This window comes from Geotrypetes seraphini, chromosome 1, assembly GCF_902459505.1.
Source record: "Geotrypetes seraphini chromosome 1, aGeoSer1.1, whole genome shotgun sequence".
Taxonomy (NCBI): Eukaryota; Metazoa; Chordata; class Amphibia; order Gymnophiona; family Dermophiidae; genus Geotrypetes; species Geotrypetes seraphini.
This window is the reverse complement of record NC_047084.1, coordinates 29,078,229-29,103,631: the sequence shown is the minus strand read 5'-3', so window position 1 is coordinate 29,103,631 and position 25,403 is coordinate 29,078,229. Positions and strand designations below refer to the sequence as shown.

Below are 25,403 nucleotides of genomic sequence, written 5' to 3'. Positions count from 1 at the left end.
TTGTTCAACAGGTTCATAGGGAGCAGCATAGGGGGTAGATGGGAGTTCTGCTTCATACTGTAAAACTTGATGATATTTTGTCATTATCTTTGTTTTGCTGGCTTCCTGTTGAAGTGCATTTTGTGCTGTTGGTGTGTACTGCTGCTTGTTGGATTTATCATCAATAAAAATTGTTTGAACAGTAGATGAACAACCCATGTGATTGTTGGTGGCATGGAAGGGCATAATAAAAAAAAAAAAAGTCTAAGTCCATTTTAGGCATAGGATGCTAGTCACCCAAAGTTGGCAACGTCTAAAGTCCATTCTCGAAAAATACATCCAAAATCTTTTTTTTTTTTTTTTTCAAGAATCGTCTAATTATACATCCAGCCTTTTGATTGTCCAGACTGCCAAGTCATCTTATCTTTATACTGCATTCTTGTCCAAAAAATCGTCCATGTCCAAAACGCCTAGAAAAAGACCTTTTCGATGTGAGAGGAATCAGCAAAATGATGGCTACCCAGGTGCTGATGTTCTGGAGACAGGTATGTACATTTTTATTCTGATTTTTATGGCGGTATGAGGGGGCCAGTGATCACTGAGGGAGTGTGTGGGGGTCTGTACTATATCCCTGCAGTGGTTATCTGTTTACTTTGGATAGCTTCTGGGCATTTACACATGCTTTTAGATCGCCTAAGTCACAATATATAAGTTCCATCTAGGCAGTCTCATCAAACTTTTGATTATTGCTGCAGGACGACTAAGTTTGGTCGGCCACCTCTCGCCCACCTCCCACTCTAACCACTCCTCAAAAATGCCCCTTTTCGCTCTGGGCACACAGCAGCAGTCAAAAGGCCTAAGATGTGTCTAGATACGTTTAAAACCTGTTTAAATTATCGGCACTTGGATGACCTGTCTTTTAGGTCGTCCAAGTGCCGATTTAGGCAGGTTTTTTGACGTACTGTATTTTCATTTCAATTATGTACCTGATAGTGTACAATGTTCAACTGTTTTCTGGACTTCCACTGTAATATGCAGGGTTACATAAACTATTTGTAATCTTGATTCTAATATTTAATAAATATTATTTAAAGACAATTTGATCAGCCCATCCCTACTACCTTGCTATTTTGAAGCACACATGTCTTACACATTCAGCTACCCAGCATTACAACCATGTTTTCCAAGAATGGTAAGGTAACCTAAAATTTTTATTGCTTTCATATTTAACTCCTCTTTTTGTTTCTTCCAAATTTTTGTAACAGAAAAGGGAATATAGCATTTAGCTATCCTTAACTCACTGTAGATATACAATATCCAGTTCAAAGATAAATTTCACCAGCTTCTTTTATTTTTTTCTTTATGAAAAATCTGCTTTTGCTGATATCATAATGATAGAAAATAAAATAAAAGGTGCTCATATCTACTCTCTCTTTCTCTTGTGCACATACACCGAGCCACAAATGACTTATGGGGGCTGCCCAATGTGTGACGGTTTCCATGGCAGGCACTAAGTGGAGTGAGGTTGCATATATCTAGTACAAAAAATATTTATAGCTTTATCTGGAGCTGTATCTCCTGTAATACTGAAGCAGTTTGGTTACATGAAGGCAAAGGGGTTAATGCACTTTTAGCATTGTTTCAGTCTTTTTTTCTAGCCCTCACAGAAAATTACAGTATCACGTGAAACTGGGAACAAAGACTACAGGGAATAGAGTCTAATGGATTGTGATTACTGTTCTGGAACATATTGAACCTCTTTATGGGCTATGAGAAGCTGATGTGAACTGAATTCAAACAAAGGGCGGATAATGGATTTTACTGCAAGCTACACATTTTTTTTTCTTTTAAAGATGGCACTATCTTATAATTTATAACCACAGAAGATAGCTCAAGAAAAGAGGATTTTTAAATATCTTTTATCAACTAAATCCCAGGTTTGTGTGTTTTCAATTAATGGAGTGCTCTGGTGGCTCACAGAACTACAGTCAAACATTTCCTTTCTGTTCATTTTATAACACAGTCAATAATTATTGGTAGTCTTTTGGTAGACAGACATGTCATAATCCTGGTGAATTCATTTACAATAATTAAAATAAGAAGAGACATAAGCACTGTCAAGTTAGATGCAAATCACTGGTAAAGAAAGCTAAAAAAGAATATGAAGATAAACTTGCCAAAGAGGCAAAACTCAGTGTAACAATTTTTTAAGGTATATCAAAAGCAGAAAACCTGTGAAGGAATCCGTGGGACCGTTGGATGATTAAGGACGAAAAGAGGCGCTCAGGGAGGTTAAGTCCATAGCAGAGAGACTGAATGAATTCTTTCCTCCAGACCATACAGAATAAGATATACCTGAACCAGAAATGGTTTTCAAGGGAGATGATGGAGAGGAACTTAAAGAAATTGACAAGCCAAATTGACAAGTTAAAGAATGATAAATCATCTGGACAGGATGTTATATATTCCATGGTACTATTTGATTATGTATTTTTTTTTGTCATGTGTCTATTTTAAATATTATAGGGATCATAATCGAAAGAGAAAAACGTCCAAAAACCAGCCTAAATCGGCACTTGGATGAACATTGTCCAAATATGTCCAAGTGCTGATAATAAAAATGGGTTTTGGACGTATTTCTAAATGACCTAGGTCTTCTCCCCACTCTCTCTTCCCCATTTCCTTTTCAGTGTCCTTCTCCCCCCTCTGTCTTCCCCATGTGCTTTCAGTATCCTTCTCCCCACTCTGTCTTCCCCATGTGCTTTCAGTTCCTTCTCCCCCCTGTGTCTTCCCCATGTCCTTTCAGCATCCTCCCCCCGTCTTCCCCATGTCCTTTCAGCGTCCTTCTCCCCCTCTGTCTTCCCCATGTCCTTTCAGCGTCCTTCTCCACCCCTTTGTCTTCCCCATGTGCTTTCAGCGTCCTTCTCCCCCAGTCTTCCCCATGTCCTTTCAGCGTCCTTCTCCCCCCGTCTTCCCCATGTCCTTTCAGTGTCCTTCTCCACCCCTTTGTCTTCCCCATGTGCTTTCAGCGTCCTTCTCCTCCCTCCGTCTTCCCCATGTCCTTTCAGCGTCCTTATCCCCCCTCCGTCTTCCCCATGTTCTTTCAGCGTCCTTCTCCACCCCTTTGTCTTCCCCATGTGCTTTCAGCATCCTTCTCTCCCCTCTGTCTTCCCCATGTCCTTTCAGAGTACTTCTCCCCATGTCCTTTCAGCGTCCTTCTCAACTCCTTTGTCTTCCCCAGTGCTTTCAGCGTTCTTCTCTCCCCTCAGTTTTACCTTAAGCGTCTTTTACTTTCCACTTCACCTTTCCTCCCTTTCTCCCTCCCTGCCCCTTACCTTTGTGGCGCTTCCCCACCCGACTAACAACAGAACAGGCCCGGTCCGACAAACCTCCCTGCCCTGTAGCCGCGAATCTAAATTACTTTCTTACAGCAGCTGGAATATTGAAGCTGCTGTAAGAAAGTAATTTAGATTCACGACTACAGGGCAGGGAGGTTTGTCGGACCGGGCCTGTTGTCGGTTGTTCGGAGGAAGGGCCACAAAGGTAAGGGGACCTGGCCGGCTGTGCAGACCCCCCCCTATGGCTGCACCCAGGGCGGACCGCCCTCCCCGCCCCCCCTTAGTACGCCACTGCCAATCGCAGGACACAGCCGAGCAGAACGGAAGTCTTCACGATGTCAGCGCTGACGTCGGAGGGAGGGAGGGCTTTGCTTAAGCCCTCACTCCAATGTCAGCACTGACATCATGGAAGACTTCTGTTTCGATCCGCTGTTTGCTGCGACAGGTTAGGTAGGGAGAAGACAAGCCTCGCATCCAACCCCGCAGGAACCCTGCGACCCTGAAGTGTCCCCACGGGATCCCCGCGACCCTAGGGGGCATCCCAATAGGATCCCCGTGACCCGAAGGGGGAACCCATGGGATCCCCATGGGTCCCGTGGGATTCCTTTCGTCCCCGTTCCTGTGCAGCTCTCTAGTCATACAGCATGTATAACCGAAAGCTATACAGCCCAGGATCGACGGAACTTGGACGTTGTGACTTAGACCATTTAAAACATGGTCTAAGTCACAAAAACCACCTGAAGTCAACAGATAAGCACTGCAAACACATAAAACAGACCCCCAAACACTATCCCAATGATCACCGATCCCCCCCAACCTAATAAAAATCATAATCACACCTCTAAAATTCAGCCTCCACACCATCATCACCTGGCAGCCTGGCATAGGAAAGCCTAGTCGTCCAGCATAGAGGTGGCTTAAGCCATCTTGGGGGTGGGTTAGGGACCCATGGAGAGGAGGACCCATGCCCATAAGCCCCTGTAATCACTGCATTGATACTTAAACATGTGCACTCCCCTATACACCCCCAAAACCCTTTCTACTGGCATATAAGTGGCTCCTGCAACCATAAGAGCTATTAGGGTGGTAGATAAGTGGGTCTAGGGGATTCTGGAGGTGGTTTTGGGGGCTCACCATGACCTATAAGGGAGCTGTAGTGAGGAGAAGACATGGCACCCTTTTTGTGAAGTTCACAGTAATGCCCTGTAAGGTACCCCACTATTTAGGATGCCATGGCTGGGTGTTCAGTCTATCACTATGCATACCCCTCCCACGTCCAACAGGGCTTGTTCTAGGCATTTTTGACTTGGACGAAAAGTTGGACGAAAATGTGGTATAAAGATGGATGATTTAGCGACTTGGACGATCAGATCGGCAGGACGTATAATTAGACGATTTTCGAAAGAAAAAAAAATTTAGACGTATTTTTCGAAAATGTGTCCTAGGCTATTTTTTATTTTGGACGACTTGCGAGTTAGACGAAAACATACTTAGACGTTCCTTTCGATTATGCCCCTCCATGTATGTAAATTATGTAAACCGCTTAGTTTTTGGGTTTTTTAAAATTAATTTAAATATAACAATTATAATATGTGGAGGGGCATAATCGAAAGGGACATCTAAGTCAGTTTATGTCTATCTCGCAAGTCGTCCAAAGTAAAAAACAGCTTAAGACACATTTTTGAAAGATACGTCCAACTTTTTTTTCGTTTCAAAAATCGTCTAATTATACGTCCTGCCGATCTGATCGTCCAAGCCACTAAATCGTCTATCTTTAGACATTTCCGTCCAAGTCCAAAACATCTAGAATAAGCCCTGTTGGACGTGAGAGGAGTCTGCAAAGTGATAGACTGCATACCCAGACATGCCACCTAAACAGTGGGGTACCTTACAGGGCACTGCTGTGAACTTCACAAAAAGGGTGCCATGTCTTCTCCTCCCTACTGCTCCCTTATAGGTCATGATGAGCCCCCAAAACTACCTCCAGAATCCCCTAGACCAGTGGTCTCAAACTCAAACCCTTAGTGGGGCCACATTTTGGATTTGTAGGTATTTGGAGGGCCGCAGAAAAAATAGTTAATGTCTTATTAAAGAAATGACAACTTTGCATGAGGTAAAACTCTTTATAGTTTATAAATCTTTCCTTTAACAGTTAAAGGAAAGATTTATAAACTATAAAGAGTTTTACCTTATGCAAAATTGTCATTAACTATTTTTTCTGCGGCCCTCCAAGTACCCTATTTTTTCTGCAGCCCTCACATTTAAAGTTTAATATCTTTCCTTTCTCAAAACTGACACATTTCAATCACTATATTGAAAATAAAATCATTTTCCCTACCTTTGTTGTCTGGTGACTTTATTTTTCTGTGCATTTAACTATGTTTCCAGGGTCTTCTTGTCCTTTGACTGTTTTTCTCTCCGTCTTCACTTTCTGCCTTGCATCCATCTTTGGCATTAACTTAATATTCAATTTTTCTGCTTTCTTTTCAAAATCTACGTTTCCATGTCTTACCTTCCCTTCTATCTCTCTCTTCTGTCCCTATTTCCATGGTCTGACATCTCTTTCTTTCTTTTCTCTCCCTCCCTCCTTCCTTCCCCTTTCCCCTGGTCTGGCATCTGTCTCCTTCCCTCCCCCAACTTTTTAATTATTTCACCCTACCCCCTTCTTTCTTTCTCTATCCATGCCCCCATTCTTTATATATGTCTGTCTTTCTCTCTCTCTCCGTGCCCCCTTTCTTTCTTTCTCCATGCCTGCCCTTTCTTTGTCTTTCTCTCTCCATGCCCCTTTCTGTCTGTGTCCCGTTTCCCTTCTTTCTTTCTGTCTCCCTGTCCCCCCTTTCTTTCTTTACTTCTCCCTGCCCTCCCCAAAGCCACCACCATTGGGGAACAGGATGCTAATGCCGCAATCAGGTAACATGCTGCCACCACCACAATCGGGGAACACTGCTGCCGGAGGAACAGGCCAGCGCCGAGGTCTTAACTCTCCCTGCATATCTTCCCCAGCTCGGAGCCGACCAATTCTCGCCACCCGACGTCAATTCTAACGTCGGAGAGGAACTTCCGGGCCAGCCAGGCAGCGATTGGCTGGCCCGGAACTTCCTCTCCGACGTTAGAATTGACGTCGGGTGGCGAGAATTGGTCGGCTCCGAGCTGGGGAAGATATGCAGGGAGAGCTAAGACCTCGGGTGCTGGCCTGTTCCCCAATTGCGGTGGCTTGGGGGAGGGCAGTGGGAAAGGAAGCAGATTGGGGACCCTTGCTTTAGGCGAGCACAGATCACGGGCCGCAAAATAGCCCCTGGGAGGCCACATGCGGCCCGCGGGCCGCGTGTTTGAAACCGCTGGGTTAGGGGGTCCGTGATCACTGGGGTAGTGTGTGTGGGGTCTGTTTTATGTGTTTGTAGTGCTTATCTGGTGACTTTAGGTGGGTTTTTGTGACTTAGACCAGTGTTTTTCAACCTTTTTTGGGCAAAGGCACACTTGTTTCATGAAAAAAATCACGAGGCACACCACCATTAGAAAATGTTAAAAAATTTAACTCTGTGCCTATATTGACTATATATAAAGTAATTCACTTGAGTGCCACCGCCGCCATCGGGAACAGGCTGGCGCCAAGTTCTCCCTGCTTCTCTTCCCCGCGGGGCCGACCAACTCTCGCCACCCGTCGTCAATTCTAACGTCGGAGAGGACGTTCTAGGCCAGCCAGGCAGCGATTGGCTGGCCCAGAACGTCCTCTCCGACGTCAGAATTGACACGAGTGGCGAGAGTTGACCGGCCCCACAGGGAAAAGCAGGGAGAACTTGGCGCCGGCCTGTTCCCGATGGCGGCGGTGGCACTCAAGTGGCTAAAGAGCCGCAGTTTGCCGGCCTAGGGACAACACTGGAGGGTGGCCAGCTGTGCACCCCCTTGGGACGTAAACCCGGGGTGGGGCAGACCGCCCCCCCCACCCTGGTATGCCACTATCTGTACCTCACTCCCTCCCTATGACCAAAAATTCTTCTTTCTTCTATTCCCCGTGTACACAACCATCTCTTTCCCTCCCTTCCTCTCTCCAAAGTCCATTTCTTCTGTGTCCAAAAACGCATTCCCTCCCCCACCTCAGCATCTCTTTCCCTCCCTTCCTCTCTCCCAAGTCCATGCCTTCTGTGTCCAAAAACCCATTCCCTCCCCCACCTCAGCATCTCTTTCCCTCCCTTCCTGTCTCCCAAGTTCATGCCTTGTGTCCAAAACGCACTCCCTCCCCCCTTTTGTGTTCCGTGTTTGCCTCCCAGCCCATCTTTGCAACTTTCTCAGCAAAACGAAGCTCAAGCCGCGAGGCTTGTCTTCTGCTTCCTGCCTGCCCTGCCGCGCACAAATAGCCGACCGGAAGTATTCTCCGACGTCAGCGCTGACGTCGGAGGGCAGGCTTTGCTTAAGCCCTCCCTCCGACGTCAGCGCTGACATCGGGGAACGCTTGCGATCGGCTATATGTTAGCTGCAGGGCAGGCAGAAACAGAAGATGAGCCTCGCGGCTCGAGATGTATTGAACTCCGCGGGTCCCCCGTCCAGCTCTCTCCTGTCCACGTGGGGCAGACCGCCCCTCTCCCTAGACTGTGGCCTAGGACCCTGGGGGAGCCCGGGCCCCCTGTCAGCTCCGGGCCCCTGAATGCAGGACTGGTGGTACTGCCCTGATGGCGGCCCTGACCGCAAGGCACACCAGGCAACATCTCGCGGCACACTAGTGTGCCGCGGAACAGCAGTTGAAAAACACTGACTTAGACCATGTTTTAAATGGTCTAAGTCACAACGTCCAAGTTCCGTCGATCCTGGGCTGTATAACTTTCGGTTATACGTACTGTACTAAGTCTAAGCCGGCCCACGTCCCGCCCAACTCCCGCCCTCGACACTTAACATAGAAACATAGAAAATGACGGCAGAAAAGGGCCATAGCCCATCAAGCCTGCCCACTCCTCCTGAAACGCCCTATTTAGCTTTGGTTGTTCAGCGGCACTATGAAGGCCTAGGTCGTTTAGAAATACGTCCAAAACCCATTTTTATTATCAGCACTTGGATGTATTTGGACAATGTTCGTCCAAGTGCCGACTTAGGCCGGTTTTTAGACGTTTTTCTCTTTCGATTATGAGCCCCTTATTGTTTAAATTCATCTAAGCAGATCAGACCCTGGTTTCGGGGAATTCCCCATACCCCTCCTGTCTTCTTCTGTAGGGTTTTTATCAGCTTTGGTATGAACTGAAGGGGGCAGCAGAGACCGTGGAGAAGGAGGAGTTGAAAAGTTATGATTGACATCTTCTGCAGTATGTTCCTGAGCACAGATGAACAACCCTATGGTTCGGCATACCATCCCTATCTAATGGAAAATAAATTATCAAGGTAAGAACCTAATCTCTTTTTGACAACTACTATATAAAACTGCAGTATCTAAAACCAAGGTATATTAAATGTACTACTACAAAAAATAGGCATTTGGAAGAGTCAGTCTCTAACATAATTGTGGCTTTTTGTAACGCACAAATCTTCTTCAAGCTCCCACTCTCTTTTTTGTATTGCATTATTAGAGTCATCTTTAGTGGGAAGATTCAATTACTTAATTGTACAGAACAGTCACCCCTTCTACTGTTTGCCCCATCTCAGTGAAAATGCATTCTGTATGACTCACTGTAAATCAGAATGTAAAACAGCAGGAATAAATCAGAAATAAGTGACCCTATATGAGCTGAACAATTACATCAATATATTGCCTTTGCCACACACTTTGAAATTTAACATCTTACAGTATATAAGGATAGCTTTTCTAATCATGTATTGATCCCATTTCTAGTGACTAGTGACTTGGAATGATTGCTAAAGAATAAAACACTGAAAAAAGCAAGCTTTTTATTATATTAGAAAGCAACATTTACTTATTTAAACAAAAATTGGTGAGCAAAAATTAGTGAGCATTAGAATTTTTCTTCTCATCTATTGCTGAATGTGTAGGGTAGAATGGAATTCTCTGTTCAGGATTCTAGCTAAATTCAGTTTGGGGTCCAATATTTTCAATTAGACTATAATAATCTTCAGGGCACCTTCCATGTTTTTTTCTTTTGAATAGAGAGATTAAAAGTGACATCCTGCCTCTCCTTTTAGTTGCAGCTTAGTTAGAAGCCCTTTATCCAGCTTAGGCTGAACCCAGGGATGGCTTAACAATCAGGCAAACTAGGCAGTTGCCCAGTCCAGTAGCTTTTGGAGGGAGAGGTAAAAAGGAGCTGCAGTCAAAACAAAACCAACAGATCCTGATTGACAGAGAAACTGAAAGAACTATCAGAGCAAACCTCTACTCACAGGGAACGTGGGTACATTTCCAACTTGCCATTCATCTAGGTCAACAGTTTTTGGAAATTGCCTTCATTGGGGTAATTCTATAAGGAGCTGTCTAGACTTAGGTGGCAAGAATGCATATAAATGCCAGTACTCTAGTCATCTTATGTGACTATGTGGACACATACAAGTGCAAATGACCATTCCCTGGCTCTATACAGTAAATAGGGTTACCATATGGCTCCAGAAAAAAAGAGGACAGTTTGAGATATCTGGGTTTTATTTCCATTGAAAGCAATGGAAGTAAGGAGGACAGAGAGATACATATGGGTTTTTTCTTCCATGTCTCAATCTGTCTTCCTTTTTCTGGAGTCATATGATAACTATATGCATCAATACTTGGCAGTGCATACTTTGCAGGTGGGTAGTCAGCTGCGGGAGGTCTGAGTGTTGCCAAGGTCCTCATGAGCTTGTCAATGAGACATGACAATTCTTTATTGCAAAAGTGCCAAATCACCTAGGACCACTCTTCCTCCATCTACGATGGGAGAGGTTCTTCAGAATCCAAGTCCAAAGGGGAATGGAAGCCTAAGAGAACTGGAACATCAGGAATAGCCAAATCAGCTCTGTAGTGCTTGAACCCCAAAGCAGAGCCCTTGCCAGACTCTTCACTACCAAGGGAGGACCAAATTTCTAACGGCAGAGTCTGCTTAAAAAAAAAGCACAAGCTCTGGAACCAAAATGACCCAGGGTCCCCCACCCTGCTGTTGGACCCCATAAGAGAAGACCCCCCTCCCCCTCCCGATATACCTCCACATCCTGATAGGTCTGAGAACTAGCAGCAAGAGAAAAACTGCTTGGGACAAAATGGCTGCTGTTCCCAGTGAAGTTATCAGGACTGCAGGTCCAGAAGCAATAGCAGAGGAAGCAGTGTCAGATCTGGTGCCCCCCCCCCCCCCGGGGCAATTTCTGAAGTTTGAAACGGCCTGTTGCAGGAGGAGCACAGAGCCAGTAGCAGTGCTCAGCTGCCAGCTCTTTCAGACACTGCAGTGTTTGCTGACCAGCTTGCCCAACCATGTTACAGACACGAGCAGGCCTGGATCCCTGCCAGGGTCTGCCTTGGCCCAGGGATCTAGCCTATCAGCCATCTCCAGTTCTCTCTGAGTGCACTCAGAGGGTTTTTTTGCATTTAAAGTTGTAAAGACACATTTGTACCTTTCTTTTTTCCCCCAATTGCTTTATACCCTTACAATGAGAAAAAAGTTAGCCAGGCCAAATCAAATAATCCTTTTTTATTTTTTTTGCTAGCCTGAGAGCTGTAAAGGTAGTCCAGGGGAGAAACACCCAAACAGGGTGCACGGAATGAGAGGGGTGGGGGGATAGGACCTCATGCCCCTCTGGCAGGGCCCAACAGGCAGGGCCAAAGCTTCACAGAGTGGCACTAAGAAGTGCAACAGAGGGACTGCAGCGTCAAGCTCTGTGTTCAACCAGGTATCAACAGAGATCTGAATCCTGGGAGTTGCCATTAGGTTCAACCTCGCTATACAGCTGTAGCCAGCAGAGGGGGGGCTTAGTCCAAGGACTAGGAGCACCATCAGCACAACCTACCACCTTCTAGAGCAGGTGTGTCCAACCTGTGATCCAAGGGCCGCATGCGGCCCTGTGAAGTATTTTGTGTGGTCCCGGTTGAGGGCGATGCAGTGTTTTCCTCTGCTACCCCCGTGTGTTTACTGTCTTGCCGGATCCCTTCTCTGTCTTGCTGCAGCGCTTGCGTGTCCCCCAGAAACATTTTTTTCGACCAATGCAGCCCAGGGAAGCCAAAAGGTTGGACACTCCTGTTCTAGAGGTAGGGAAAAATACTGAATTGTTCCAGTGAGCACCCCACCTTATATTGGTGGTTACTGGTAGAATTCAGTTTTCTCTACCTCCACCTGCTGGTAAGTTTGACTTCTGTTATAAGCAAATTAATGGAAACACTTTTAAACGAGAGAATGGTGAAGTTTCTGGAATCCAGTGGATTACAGGCCCAGAGGAAACATGAATTCACTAGAGGTAGGTCTTGTCAGACAAATCTGATCAATTTCTTTGACTGGGTGACCAGAGAATTGGATAGAGGGAGTGTGGTAGATGTGGTGTATTTAGATTTTAGCAAAGCCTTTTAGTGTTCCACACAGACTTCTAATAAATAAATTGAGTGCCCTCAAGATAAGTCCCAAAGTGACAGGCTGGGTCAATAACTGGCGACAGAGGGTAGTGATCAGTGGAGATTGCTCTGAGGAAAGGTATGTTACAAGTGGTGTGCTTCAAGGTTCTGTTCTTGGGCCTGTTGTTTTTAACATTTTTATGAACGATATTGCTGAAGGGCTGTTGGGTAAGATTTGCCTCTTTGTGGATGATACCAAAATCTGCAATAGACACCCATGATGGAGTGAATAACATGAAGAAAGACCTAGCGAAGCTTGAAGAATGGTCTTAAATTTGGCAGCTAAAATTTAATGCTAAGAAATATAAGGTCATGCATTTGGACTGCAAAAACCCGAGGAATGGTACAGTTTAGGGGGTGAAGAACTTATGTGCATGACAGAAGAGCAGGACTTGGGTGTGTTTGTATGTGATGATCTTAAGGTGGCCAAACAGGTTGAACAGGTGATGGCAAAAGCTAAAAGGATGCTAAGGTGCATAGGAAGAGGTATGGCCAGTAGGAAAAAGGAGGTTTGATGCCCCTGTATAAGACTTTGGTGAGACATTTAGAATATTGTGTACAATTCTGGAGGCTGCACCTTCAAAAAGATATAAAAAGGATGGAGTTGGTCCAGAGGAAGGCTACTAAAATGGTACATGGTCTTCGTCATAAGGCATATGGGGACAGATTTAAAGATATCAATATGTATACTTTTGAGGAATGGCGGGAGAGGCAATTAGTTGAGTCTCTTTCATTTGAAAGGAAGCTCTGGAATGCGAGGGCATAGGATGAAATTAAGAGGCGAAAGGCTCAGGAGTAATGTAAGGAAATACTTTTTTACAGAAAGGTGGTAGATGCGTGGCACAGTTTCCCGGAAGAAGTGGTGGAGACAGAGACTGCGTCTGAATTCAAGAAGGCGTGGGATAGGCACGGAGGGTCTCCTAGATAGAGGAAGAGATAATGTTTACTAAGGATGGGCAGACTGGACGGGCCATTTGCCTTTATCTGCCATCATGTTTCCTTCCTGCCTGCAGCTTCACCCTACCTTGTCTTTTTTTTTCCTTTACTTCAGGTACATGTGCTCAGAAATGGATGCACATACTTTAAACTTCTGAGTTAAAGACAATTTTTAGTTTTAAAAAATGAACCTAATTGCTCCCCATTTTGTCTCTGTATTCTCTAAGAGGCTGCAAAGAATTGTGTCCATAAGTGTCATTCAATACTGATTTAATTCATTTGCAAAGTACTACTACACTTATATCATTTTAGATTTCTATCCTGCATGTATCTTCAGTAAAATCTAACTTAGCTGGTCTTCAGTCTCGCTCCATAGCATGGTAAATCTCAATTAGAGAATGACAGGGGGAACAAAATTTTCCCCGTCCCATTCCTGTGAGCTCTGCCTTAACCGCACAATTCTCGAACACTTTTATCATTTTTAAAGTGTTTGAGGCTTGTGCAGATGACGACTGAGCTTGCAGGAATGAGGACGCGACAAGAAAATGAGTTCCCGTAGGGACAGGGAAAAATTTGTCCCCATGTCATTCTCTAATCTCAATCTTTAGGACGGTTCCCCCTTAACACCTGAACCTAATCGTTCCCCCCCCGCTCGCACTTGCCCTATACATCCCTCACTATCCATCAGCTTCTTTCCATCCACTCTACCCCCCTTTGAAAAGAGTAGAAGTTAGGGAGGGCAGCGCTTCAAAAGAGAAGAAATAAAATGAAAACCCGATTTCGCACACGTTCTCCACTCCTTTCCGTGCCCGTACGTAGAACCACACTCATGTAAGAAGCAGAAGTTACCCCGGCTTTGTTATGAGAAGTTTGCTCCATGACAACGGGAGAAAAGCAATAGCACTGACGTAATGTTCTTTCGCTTGTGTCTGATCAATTTATCCAATCAGCAGGCAATATACAAACACTCTGACCCAATCAGAGAAGCTGTTGTTGAGGACCGGCAGTTTGAAACTGTCAGAAACAGAGAGTGAGGAAGCTGTAGTCTAGCGGAACGTAAAGACAGTGAAATAAAACCTTAAGTGAAGGTTTGAAAGGTGAGAAGAGATATATTTTGAAAAATACGAATATTTATATTTTAAATGATCATTCTCAAGTTGTACAAGGCATGTCAGATATAGCTTTTGCTTTGATTGCAGTGCTTATTCATGGAATAGAATAACAAAAGAAAGTTGAAGTACTTCAGAGAGTGACAGTGTTTTAGTTTGGTATCTTGTGTAGGTTTAAAATGTTAGTAGTTAAATGGTAGGGATTCTCACTGGCATAATACTATTCTACCGTAGAGGAATTCAGATTGTAAAGGCCTTCCAGATGCTACTTTTACTACTGGTGCCATATTTATTTGTTATCTAATACTGGATATCTCGAAGTACTGTTTAATCTAATTTCAAATGTATTTTATTTTCTAAGTTGTATAAATGTGCCTATAAATAAGAAAGTGGTATGCAATTATTTAAAACAGAGAATGGGAAACAGTAATTGTTATTGGACATGATAATAATGTGTATTTGAGATGTTGTTAAAACATCAGATTTTATTGATATTCCTTTAGGGCTATGTTTTATGCATGATTTCATAATTTGATTATCTTTTAATTCATATGCTTTAAGTAATGGGAGGCTTAATAGAGCAGCAGACTTCCTTTTTTTTCGTTTTAACTTAAAAAGCAAGTAGCAATATACTACAATAGAAATACAATTATGTAGCTACATATATGCTCATATTTTAGCAAATATTGAATATTTTTTTAAATTTCAGAACACTACCTTTTCCCTTAATTCCTTGAAATCTATATGTATTTGATGTATTGTAACACCGCTACTGAAGCTCATGCAAACTGCTCAGAATTGATTCCCCAGTCTTTAGTAGCAGTATAGTAGCTTCCAATAAACAACAGTGTACTCGGATTTAATTTTGTTGCATAAGTTTTAGGCCTACCATTTTGCAAGCAGATGTCTAGGTCTAATTGCACTGTAATTAGTCTTTTTTTTTTTTTTAGAAGTCTGAATTAACTCTCATTATTAATGAATATCATTGCTTTATGTCAAAATTTTCTGCATAAGTATTGCATTCAATTCTGGTCACCTTATCTCAAGAAATATATATAATGAAACTAGAAAAGGTTCAAAGAAGAGCCACCAAAATGATAAGAGGATGCAACTCTTCTCATATGAAGAAAGGCTAAAAGATTAGGGCTCTTCAGCTTGGAAAAGAGACAGCTGAGGGGAGCTGAAAAAGAGGATAAGGGTAAGAAAGAGGCAGAAAAGAGCTAAAAAGGGATGATCAATATGTCTGAGGCAGGTGTAGTGAGGGAACAGACAGGAGAGAGTAGAAAAGACAAATGGATAGCAGCCACTTGAAGGAGATTAGCAGATGACAGGAAAGCAGAAAAAAGAAACTGGAACCAACATGATGGAAAAATAAAATATCCAGTCAACAAAGGTAGAAGAAAAACATTTTATTTTAAATGTTTTAAATGGAATATGTAATAAGCAAAAATATTGTTTAAAGTTTGACAAATATACTTGCAGAATTTGCTAATTTTGTGTTTGAGGCTTGTGAAATCATTAGCCTCCTGTTTAACACCTAACACAGCTTAGTAAAATAACACCTTAGATTATAAATCCTCCACGGACTGGAAAATACAGTACATAATATACCTGAATATATAACTCACCTTGAGCTTCAACTTAATAGGCAAGAACTAAATCCAAAATCCCATCCCTTCTCTTCTACTACTACTACTATTTATTATTTCTACAGTGCTACCAGATACACGCAACGCTGTACAAGAAACAGTCTCTGCTCAAAAGAGTTTATAATCTAGCATATCCCTTCTGTCTCTCCTCTTCTGTTGATTTCCCACTCCTTCAGAAACCATTTATTAAGCAGTCTTTCATGTTGGTAACTCAGCCTAACATGTTTTTTCTAGAACTTTGATACAGTCTGTGTTGGTGGCATAAAGGAAGTCTTGTGCTTGTGTGGCTGATTTATTCTGCTATCCTTGGTGAACACCTCTTTTACAGTCAAACAAGTTTGCTTTAATTGAAATCAATTTAAGGACTGTTAAAGTGTACTTGATTATATACAGAATTGCTGAAGATATGATAAAGTACAGATAACTGGAATTATTAGGATGTATGTAAATCTAAGATGAACATAGAACATGATACAGGTATTATGTGTGCAAATAAGTAGGATTTAGTATGAACATAGTACACGATACTGGTATTATGAGTGTATATATGTAGCTTGATTGATTATTGTATAAATGTGTCTGTATTGAAAACCATCTCAGAAAATGCTAGTTCTCTGTTGCAACACCTTTACTTAAGCTCATGTATTATAACATCTTTACAGAAACTTATGTAAATAGCTCTGAATTGATTCCCTAGTCATTAGTAGCAGTATAGAAGCTTTCAATAAACAATATACAAACCAAGTACTTTCATGTCTTTGTGCAGATGTCATCAGATGAGGAGAGAAACACAGGTCCAGTTATACCAAAAGATTCAGATCGAGGTAGTTCTGTCTCTTCAGATCTTCAGGTAGGAAAGACTCCATCTTGGAGACCATCTTCATTTATAGAAAACTAGTCGTTAAGCCCGTTACATTAACGGGAGCTAGAATATATGTGTGTCTTTCTGTCTGTGTTTCTTTATCTCTCTCTCCTTAGCCGCTGTCTGTGTCCTTCTGTCTCCCCCCCCACCCTGAGCAAAGCTGTCTGCCTCCAGCACACCCCTCCCCCATATCAGCCCCCTTTCTCCCTAACTGTCTCTCCATGGCCCCTTCTGTCTTCCCCCAGAGCAAAACTGTCTGCCCCAGCAAACCTCCCCCCCCAAAGCAGCCCCCTTTCCCTCGCCCTATCTCTCCATGGCGTCTTCTGTCTCCCCCCAGCACACTCCTCCCCCAAAGCAGCCCCCTTTCCCTCTCCCTGTCTCTCCATGGCCCCTTCTGTCTCCCCTCAGCACACCCCTCCCCCCAAAGCAGCCCCCTTTCCCTCTCCCTCTGGCCCCCTGTGTTGATTCCCCTGCTTACCCTCCCTGCATCCCAGCGTCTTCTGGCCTGCTCCAGGCTGTGATCGTGGTGGCCGGCCCCAGCGAACCTCACCGGCCGCTCCCCAACCCGGAAGCACGCTCCCTCCCAACGCGATGCCGTGCGTCAGAGGGAACATGCCACCGAGGCCGGAAAGCGGCCCGTGAGACCCGCCAAAGCCGTCCATGATCGCAGGCTGCCCCGAAGAGTAGGATCAGCGGCAGCGGTGAGCGAGGGCGGGAGGTGAGGTGCTTGCTTCCGGTTGGTGAGGAGCTTGCTTTGGGTTGGTGAGTGAGGAGGGGAGTGGCCAGAGTGATCCCTTGTCGCGTTCTAAAATGGAACGCGGCCACGGATCAGAAAACACGGCACCAGGGATCACGATTTTTCAAGAGCGCATGCGCGCTCTAGGGTTTTATTATGTAGGATATAATGTGGGGATGTTCTAAGAGACATAGGGGCTCATTTATAAAGCACTTAGACACACAAAGTACCATAGTAACCTATGATACTTTGTATGTCTAAGTGCTTTGAAAATAAGCCCTGTAGCTAGAATATGGGCCCCTTTTACAGAGCCGAAGTAGTGATGCTGCCGTGGTAAATGCACTGAAGCCCATTAAATTCCTATGTGCTTTGGTGCATTTACTGCAGCATTATTGCTACTGTGGCTTTCTAAAAGGGGGCCCTTTATGAATTGTAGGTTAATACAGTAACTTAAAGATATTAGAAATAACAATTTGTGAAGAAGGTTAGCAAAACAATCTTTCTTGTGCAACAGGCAAATCATTCCTGAACCTTTGGGTAGCCAATCTATTCCCATGATAATTCGTGTAAAGAGCCTCGTAATTTTTTGCTCCACCTCCCTTCTCTCTTGGCTGTCCTCCAAATCCCCAGTTGCATGCAAGATGGTAGGAATCAGTCTCTTCTGCTCGTGTTTATTTTTCCTTTCTTTTCATTTTTTTTTTCTATTCATTTGTGAGACTTCTGGTGCTGCAGAGGCTCCCAGTTCTGGGACATCTCTGGTACAGGAGAGCCCAGACTCTGAGGTCTGAAGTCTGTAGTCAAGGGGCAGACTGCTTGGCAGTGCACCCATTTGGTCAGCCTGCACTAACTGTTCAGGACAGTTCTCTTGGGAGCAAGACTCACCCCAGGTTCTGTCTACAGTGGGCTTGAACGCAGGCTGAGTGGCTCCATAGCAGTTTTCTCCAGGATTGGGGCTGTGTTTCCTCCCCAAGCTCCATATGCGAAGTTGGTGGGAGTTGAGGTCTCAGACCGGTTGTGGGGGTCTAAGAAACAGTCCGAAGACACAGGCAGTCCAGTTTCAGGCTTGTTTGAGGCAGAAGTTCTTTCAGTAAGCTAACTGCAACTTCAGAACAGGCAGCTCACAGCACCTGCATGGCACAGTGAGTACAATACTGACAATCTTAAAACTAAAATTGGGATGGAGGGTCTGTAAAATTGTGTTGGATTCTGAGGCAAGAGCCAGGGTCTCCTACCCCTAAAATCCTAACATTGTAGCTCCCCAGGTTGTTTTTGGCACTAATATCGCTACTGTGGTGGGCCTCTTGAATTTTGTGATTATGTCATGTTCTCAGTATCAAGATGCCTAGATTGTATAAAGAACACAGAATATTAATGGATACATGGAAAATCTTATGATATGTCAGTAACTTAACATCTATCCAATATATAAATAGACAAATCAAACTATATGGCTAAACTCCAAGATTCAAATTGACGGATTTAAAGTCATTTGGAAGCATTGGATGATAATAATAATAATAATAACAGCTTATATACTGCAATACCGTGAAGTTCTATGCGGTTTACAAAGATTAAGCAAAGGTACAAATTGATTGACTTTAAGAGGGGAGGAAGAAAGAGGGTTAATAGCACAGGAAATCCATTTTTGAGGAGAGAGTGATCAATAGAACAAGTTAATCGCTATAGAGGGGAGAGAGAAGAGAGGATCAGTTGTCTAGATATTTTAGGAACAGGTGTGTTTTCAGACGTTTCCTAAATTCCTCATAAGTAGTGGGCGAAAGCAATTGATAGCAGGTATATACATAAGTTAGATGACATTATTTCTAATGGTAAACTGCTTGATTTTTCACAATTGCAACATAAATATGGTCTTAATAAATCACAAAGTTTCAGATGGTTGCAACTGAAGCAGGCTATTCAGGCGGGGTTCCCTGAATGGAAAAATCTTAACAATCAATATAGTTTGGAATTTTTATGCTTTCAAGTGGACTTCCTGGGACACCAGGCCGCACAGTGGTATAAATTGATAAATGGATTTTTAAATAAGAAGCCTAAAACTGGTCTTAGGGATATTTGGAGCATTGAGATTAAGCATCAAATTTCTGCATCTCAATGGCCACGAATTTGGACTTGGAGGATGAGATATACAGTGTCTGCATCTATGAGACAAACTTGTTTTTTTCTTTTACATAGAGCATTTTGGACCCCAGTTCGATTACAAAAGTTAGATAGCTCTAAGTCTAATAGATGTTGGCATTGTAATCTTGAAGAAGGGACTCTAGATCACTTATTATTCTATTGTCCATTTATCTTGGCCTTTTGGAAATCAATATGGGGCCAAATAAATTGTTTATTGGAAAATCCTGTGGCATTATCGTATGATATGGTTTTTATTTGGTATGTCAACGAGAGCAAAGAACCAAATTTCACCTAAAAACAACAGGCTCTTAATGATTATGACAGGGGTCGCCATTCAACATATCACAAGTAATTGGAAGAATTGGAGCAGACTCAATTACAATTTATGGTGGAATTCGTTGTGTCACATTTATAAAATGGAAAGAACAATAGCAATACAAAAAGGGTATTATAATACATTTAAAGAGGTTTGGGGGCCATTGGCAAATTATCCTATATAATAAAAGTTAGTGGCGCATGCGCTTTTAAAAAAGCGTGATTACTGCGGCCGTGGTGTGTGATCCGTGGCCGCGTTCCATTTTAGAACCCGGCCAATGATCACTCTGGCCACGCCCCTCCTCCCGCCCTCACCAACCCGAAGGAAGCTCAGCAGACTTCCCGCCCTTACCTCACCAAGCTGGAACCATACCTCCCGCCCTCGCTCACCGTTGCTGCCGCTGCTGCTGATCCTCCTCTTCGGGCCAGCCTGCGATCGTGGCCGGCTTTGGCGGGCCTCGCGGACCTCTTTCCGGCCTCGGTGGCACGTTCCCTCTGATGCACGGGATCGCGTCGGGGGGAGCGTGCTTCCGGGTTGGGGAGCGGCCTACAAAGTTTGCTGGGGCCGGCCACCACGATCGCGGCCTGCTTTGAAGAGGAGCAGGCCAGGTAAGCAGGGGGATTAATTCAGGGGGCCAGAGGGAGAGGGAAAGGGGCCATGGAGAGATAGGTAGAGGGAAAGGGGGCTTCTTTGTGGGGGAGGTGTGCTGGGGACAGACAGTTTTACTCTGGGGGAAGACAGAAGGGCCCATGGAGAGACAGGGAGAAGGAAAGGGGGCTGCTCTGGGGGAGGGGTGTGCTAGGGGGAGACAGAAGGGGCCATGGAGAGATAGGGAGAGGGAAAGGGGGCTGCTTTGGGGGAGGGGTGTGCTGGGGACAGACAGTTTTGCTCTGGGGGCAGACAGAAGGGGCCATGGAGAGATAGGGAGAGGGAAAGGGGGCTGCTTTCGGTGGGAGGTGTGTGCTGGGGGCAGACAGCTTTGCTCGGGGAGGGGGGAGACAGAAGGACACAGACAGCAGCCAAGGAGAGAGAGATAAAGAAACACAGACAGACAGACACTCTATTCTAGCACCCGTTAATGTAACGGGCTTAAAGATTAGTTGTAATGAATAGATATCATTTTTCCTTTATAAGTATAATTGTAAATGAGGGGTTGGGGTTGGGGGGAATTCTGAATTTTTATTAAATGTTTAGATTAGTCGAAAAGTATATTTTATGATATATATGTTTGCTTATGATATGATAGAGGTGGGAGGGAGGGGGGTTACATTTTATAACTTTATGTTAATTCTGATAGAAAATCAAGTGATGTATTAAGTTTTAAATGTTACTTAATGCTGCACTTGTTGTAAGTTGTAAAAATGAATAAAGATTAAAAAAAAAAAAAAAAAAAGAAACAAAAGCCTTTATCTGTCTCAAAACACCTAGATCTAGCTCACAATCAGGTGGGATGAACTCCTCAGACCTAGATACTTTGTATTCATGCCAGATTTGTGCTGGATGTTGGCCCGAGGATCATCCATGTATGTATGTGTGTGTGTGAGTCATTAGATTAGCCTCTTCTAGTTCCCTTGGGGGGGGGGGGTGTAATATCCTAGATGACTCAATTTTCAGGGCAAAAGCCTTAGGGAAAAGGCAATAATGCATCCCAGGCGTAGCGCAGATGCGCACCTGACACAGGAGCAACTGCAAGTGCTCTCTGGGTGTCCTGGACAAGGTTTTTACTCCAGAATTCATTATATGATATGTGAAGCCTATTTGATCAACAATGGCCACATAAAACACTCGGTAGTCAGAGTGATGCTGGCGCCAGGGCTCACTCCCCCTAAGAGTGCAAGTCCACCCCAACAGGGTCATGTGCACAAGAAGAGGGTCTAGTTGTATGAGGACTGGGATGAGGAGGATTCAGTAAATATGCCTCTACTAGTATTTAAGCCCGTTAGATTAATGGGTGCTAGAATAGATCATAAGAACATAAGAACATAAGAAATGCCTCCGCTGGGTCAGACCCGAGGTCCATCGCGCCCAGCAGTCCGCTCACGCGGCGGCCCAACAGGTCCAGGACCTGTGCAGTAAATTTCTATCTATACCCCTCTATCCCCTTTCCCAGCAGGAATTTGTCCAAACCTTTCTTAAACCCCAGTACTGTACTCTGCCCTATAACTTCCTCTGGAATTGTATTCCAGGTGTCCACCACACGTTGTGTAAAGAAGAACTTCCTAGCATTAGTTTTGAATTTGCCTCCTTTCAACTTTTCCGAATGCCCTCTTGTTTTTTTATTTTCTGAAAGTTTGAAGAATCTGTCCCTCTCTACTCTCTCTATGCCCTTCATGATCTTGTAAGTCTCTATCATATCCCCTCTTAATCTTCTCTTTTCTAGGGAAAAGAGTCCCAGTTTTTCCAATCTCTCAGCATATGAAAGGTTTTCCATCCCCTTAATCAGTCGTGTTGCTCTCCTCTGAACTCTCTCGAGCAATGCCATATCCTTTTTAAGGTACGGTGACCAATACTGGACGCAGTACTCAAGATGTGGACGCACCATTGCCCGATACAGCGGCAGGATAACTTCTTTCGTTCTGGTTGTAATACCTTTCTTGATTATACCTAGCATTCTATTCGCTCTCTTAGCGGCAGCTGCGCACTGTGCTGTTGGCTTCATTGTCATGTCCACCATCACCCCTAAGTCCCTTTCTTGTGCACTCTCATTCAAAAACTTCCCTCCCATCACATAATTATACCTCGAGTTTTTGCTTCCCACATGCAATACTTTACACTTCCCAACATTGAATTTCATCTGCCATCTCTCTGCCCATTCCCCTAGTTTGTCCAAGTCTCTTTGCAATTCTTCGCAGTCCTCCTTTGTCCGAGCTCTACTAAATAGTTTGGTGTCGTCCGCAAATTTTATTATCTCACACTTCGTCCCTGTTTCTAGATCATTTATGAATATGTTAAAAAGCAGCGGCCCGAGCACCGAGCCCTGCGGAACACCACTCGTGACCTTTCTCCAGTCTGAGTAGTGGCCCTTCACCCCTACCCTCTGTTTCCTACCTTCTAACCAGTTTCTGATCCATCTATGCACGTCTCCGTCCACCCCATGGTTCTTCAGTTTCCGGAGTAGACGTTCATGAGGCACCTTGTCAAAGGCTTTCTGGAAATCTAGGTATATGATGTCTATGGGGTCTCCTCTGTCCATTTGTTTGTTAATTCCTTCGAAGAAGTGCAGTAAGTTAGTCAGGCACGATCTTCCCCTGCAGAAACCATGTTGGCTGGTTTTCAGAAGTTCGTTTCTTTCAAAATGTTTATCGATGTTTTCTTTTATCAGTGCTTCCGCCATTTTCCCCGGAACCGAGGTCAGACTCACCGGTCTGTAGTTTCCCGGGTCCCCTCTTGATCCCTTTTTAAAGATGGGCGTTACGTTGGCTATCTTCCAATCCTCCGGAATCACACCTGTTTTCAGAGATAGGTTGCAAATTTGCTGCAGTAGTTCTGCTATTTCCTCCTTTAGTTCCTTCAGAACCCTTGGATGGATTCCATCCGGACCCGGCGATTTGTCAGTTTTTAGTTTTTCTATCTGCCTGCGCACCTCATCAAGGCTCACTTCCATGGATGTTAACTTTTGTGCTTGATTTCCCTTGAAGATTTGTTCAGGTTCCGGTATGTTGGTTGTGTCTTCGTTTGTAAATACCGATGAAAAGAACATGTTAAGTCTTTCTGCGACCTCTTTCTCTTCCTTCACCGCTCCCTTCTGGTCTCCGTCGTCCAGTGGTCCCACCTCTTCCCTAGCCGGCTGTTTCCCTTTAATATATCTAAAGAACGGCTTGAAATTTCGTGCTTCCCTGGCTAGCCTCTCTTCATACTCTTTTTTGGCTTTTCGAACCACACGATGACATTCTTTTTGATACTTTCTGTGATCTTTCCAGTTTCCCTCAGATTTGTCCTTTTTCCATTTTCTGAATGAGTTTTTCTTATTGCCTATCGCTTCCTTCACTATTTTAGTTATCCACGCCGGGTCTTTTGTTCGACTCTTGTTGCACCCTTTTCTGAATTTGGGGATATACAGATTTTGCGCCTCGCTCACTGTATTCTTGAAAAAGGACCAGGCATGTTCTACCGTATGCCATTTTTTGGAAGTGTTCCTAAGTTTCTTCTTTACCATTCCTCTCATTGCTTCGTAGTTTCCCTTCTTGAAGTTAAAAGTTGTCGCTATGGTTCTCTTTCCTTTCAGTATTCCTATTTCCACCTTGAACTTGATCATATTATGATCGCTGTTTCCCAACGGTCCCACTACTTCCACTTCCTTTGCAGGTCCCCTTAGCCCATTTAGGATTAGATCGAGAGTGGCATTTCCTCTCGTCGGTTCTCTAACAAGCTGCTCCATGAAGCAATCTTGTACAGCCTCTAGAAAGTCTGCCTCCCTGGTGCATCTTGAGCTTCCAAGACTCCAGTCTATCCCAGGGTAGTTGAAGTCTCCCATAATAACTGTGTTACCGCTTTTGCATTCTCGCTTTATCTCGGCTTCAATTTCTTCATCGATTTCTCCGGTTTGTCCGGGTGGACGATAGTATAGACCTATCTTTATTTCAGGCCCTTTCCTTCCTGGTATTTTAACCCATAGCGATTCTAGCTTGTTGGCCGTCTCTGCTATGTCCATTCTTGTCGATTGTATGTTTTCTTTTATGTATAGTGCTATTCCTCCGCCTTTCTGTCCTAATCTGTCTTGGCGATAGAGTTTGTACCCCGGCAGTGCGGTATCCCATCTGCTTTCCTCATTCCACCATGTTTCGGAGATTCCAATGATGTCTATGTTCTCTGCAATGGCCATGGCTTCTATTTCTCCCATTTTGTTTCTTAGGCTCCTTGCATTAGTATATATGCAATTCAGCTCCTGGAATTTTGTTGCCTTCAATTCCTTTCCCTGTGCTTTGGTCATTAGATTCTTCTCTTTGGTCATTAGATTCTTCTCTTTGGTTATGAAATTTCTAATCTTCTCTCCTTTGTTAGTCGACTCCTGTAATTTGTCCCTTGTTCCATCCCAGCCTTTTATCTCCTTAGTATCTTCACAAGATACCTTTTTCCGAATCATCGACGCTTGGTCGACTGTCGGCTTTCCCCTTCTTGTTAGTTTAAAGCCTGTTCTATTCCTCTCTTGATGTTGTTTGCTAGAAGTCTAGTTCCCGCTGCACTCAGGTGCAGTCCATCTCTCCTGTAGAGCTTGCTCTTGCCCCAGAACGTCGTCCAGTTCCTCACGAAGTGGAATCCTTCTTCCTCACACCATCTCCTCATCCATGCATTTATTGATTGTAGTTCCTCTTGCCTTTTCACATCTGCCCTCGGCACCGGTAAGATCTCTGAGAACGCTATCTTCTGGGTCCTCATCTTCAGCTTCATTCCCAGAATCTTGAACTGTTCTATCAGTGTGTTTCTTCTATAGTCCCTCCTGATGACATCGTTTGTCCCGATGTGGATCATTACTGTGTAGACCGCTGTCTGTCTGTTTGTTTTTTTTTCTTTGTCTTTCTCTTCTTGGCCACTGGCTGCCTGTCTGACTGTTTTTCTTTGTCTCTCTCATAAGAACATAAGAATTGCCGCTGCTGGGTCAGACCAGTGGTCCATCATGCCCAGCAGTCCGCTCACGCGGCGGCCCTCTGGTCAAAGACCAGCACCCTAACTGAGACTAGCCCTACCAGTGCATGTTGTTGTTCAGCAGGAACTTGTCTAACTTTGTCTTGAATCCCTGGAGGGTGTTTCCCCCTATAACAGCCTCCGGAAGAGCGTTCCAGCTATCTACCATTCTCTGGGTGAAGAAGAACTTCCTTACGTTTGTATGGAATCTATCCCTTTT

At 44.1% G+C, this 25,403-nt stretch overlaps 1 protein-coding gene across 1 annotated transcript in view; it reads left to right on the top strand.

The window, feature by feature from the left end:
• The first annotated feature begins 13,593 nt into the window (after positions 1-13,593).
• POC5 (POC5 centriolar protein) overlaps positions 13,594-25,403 on the top strand; it is a 201,582-nt gene continuing 189,772 nt past the window's right edge. The window contains exons 1-2 of the mRNA XM_033929309.1: positions 13,594-13,847; positions 16,275-16,358. Coding sequence (XP_033785200.1) covers positions 16,275-16,358 — 84 coding nt within the window. The 5' untranslated portion in view covers positions 13,594-13,847. The remainder of the gene's footprint in view (positions 13,848-16,274; positions 16,359-25,403) is intronic.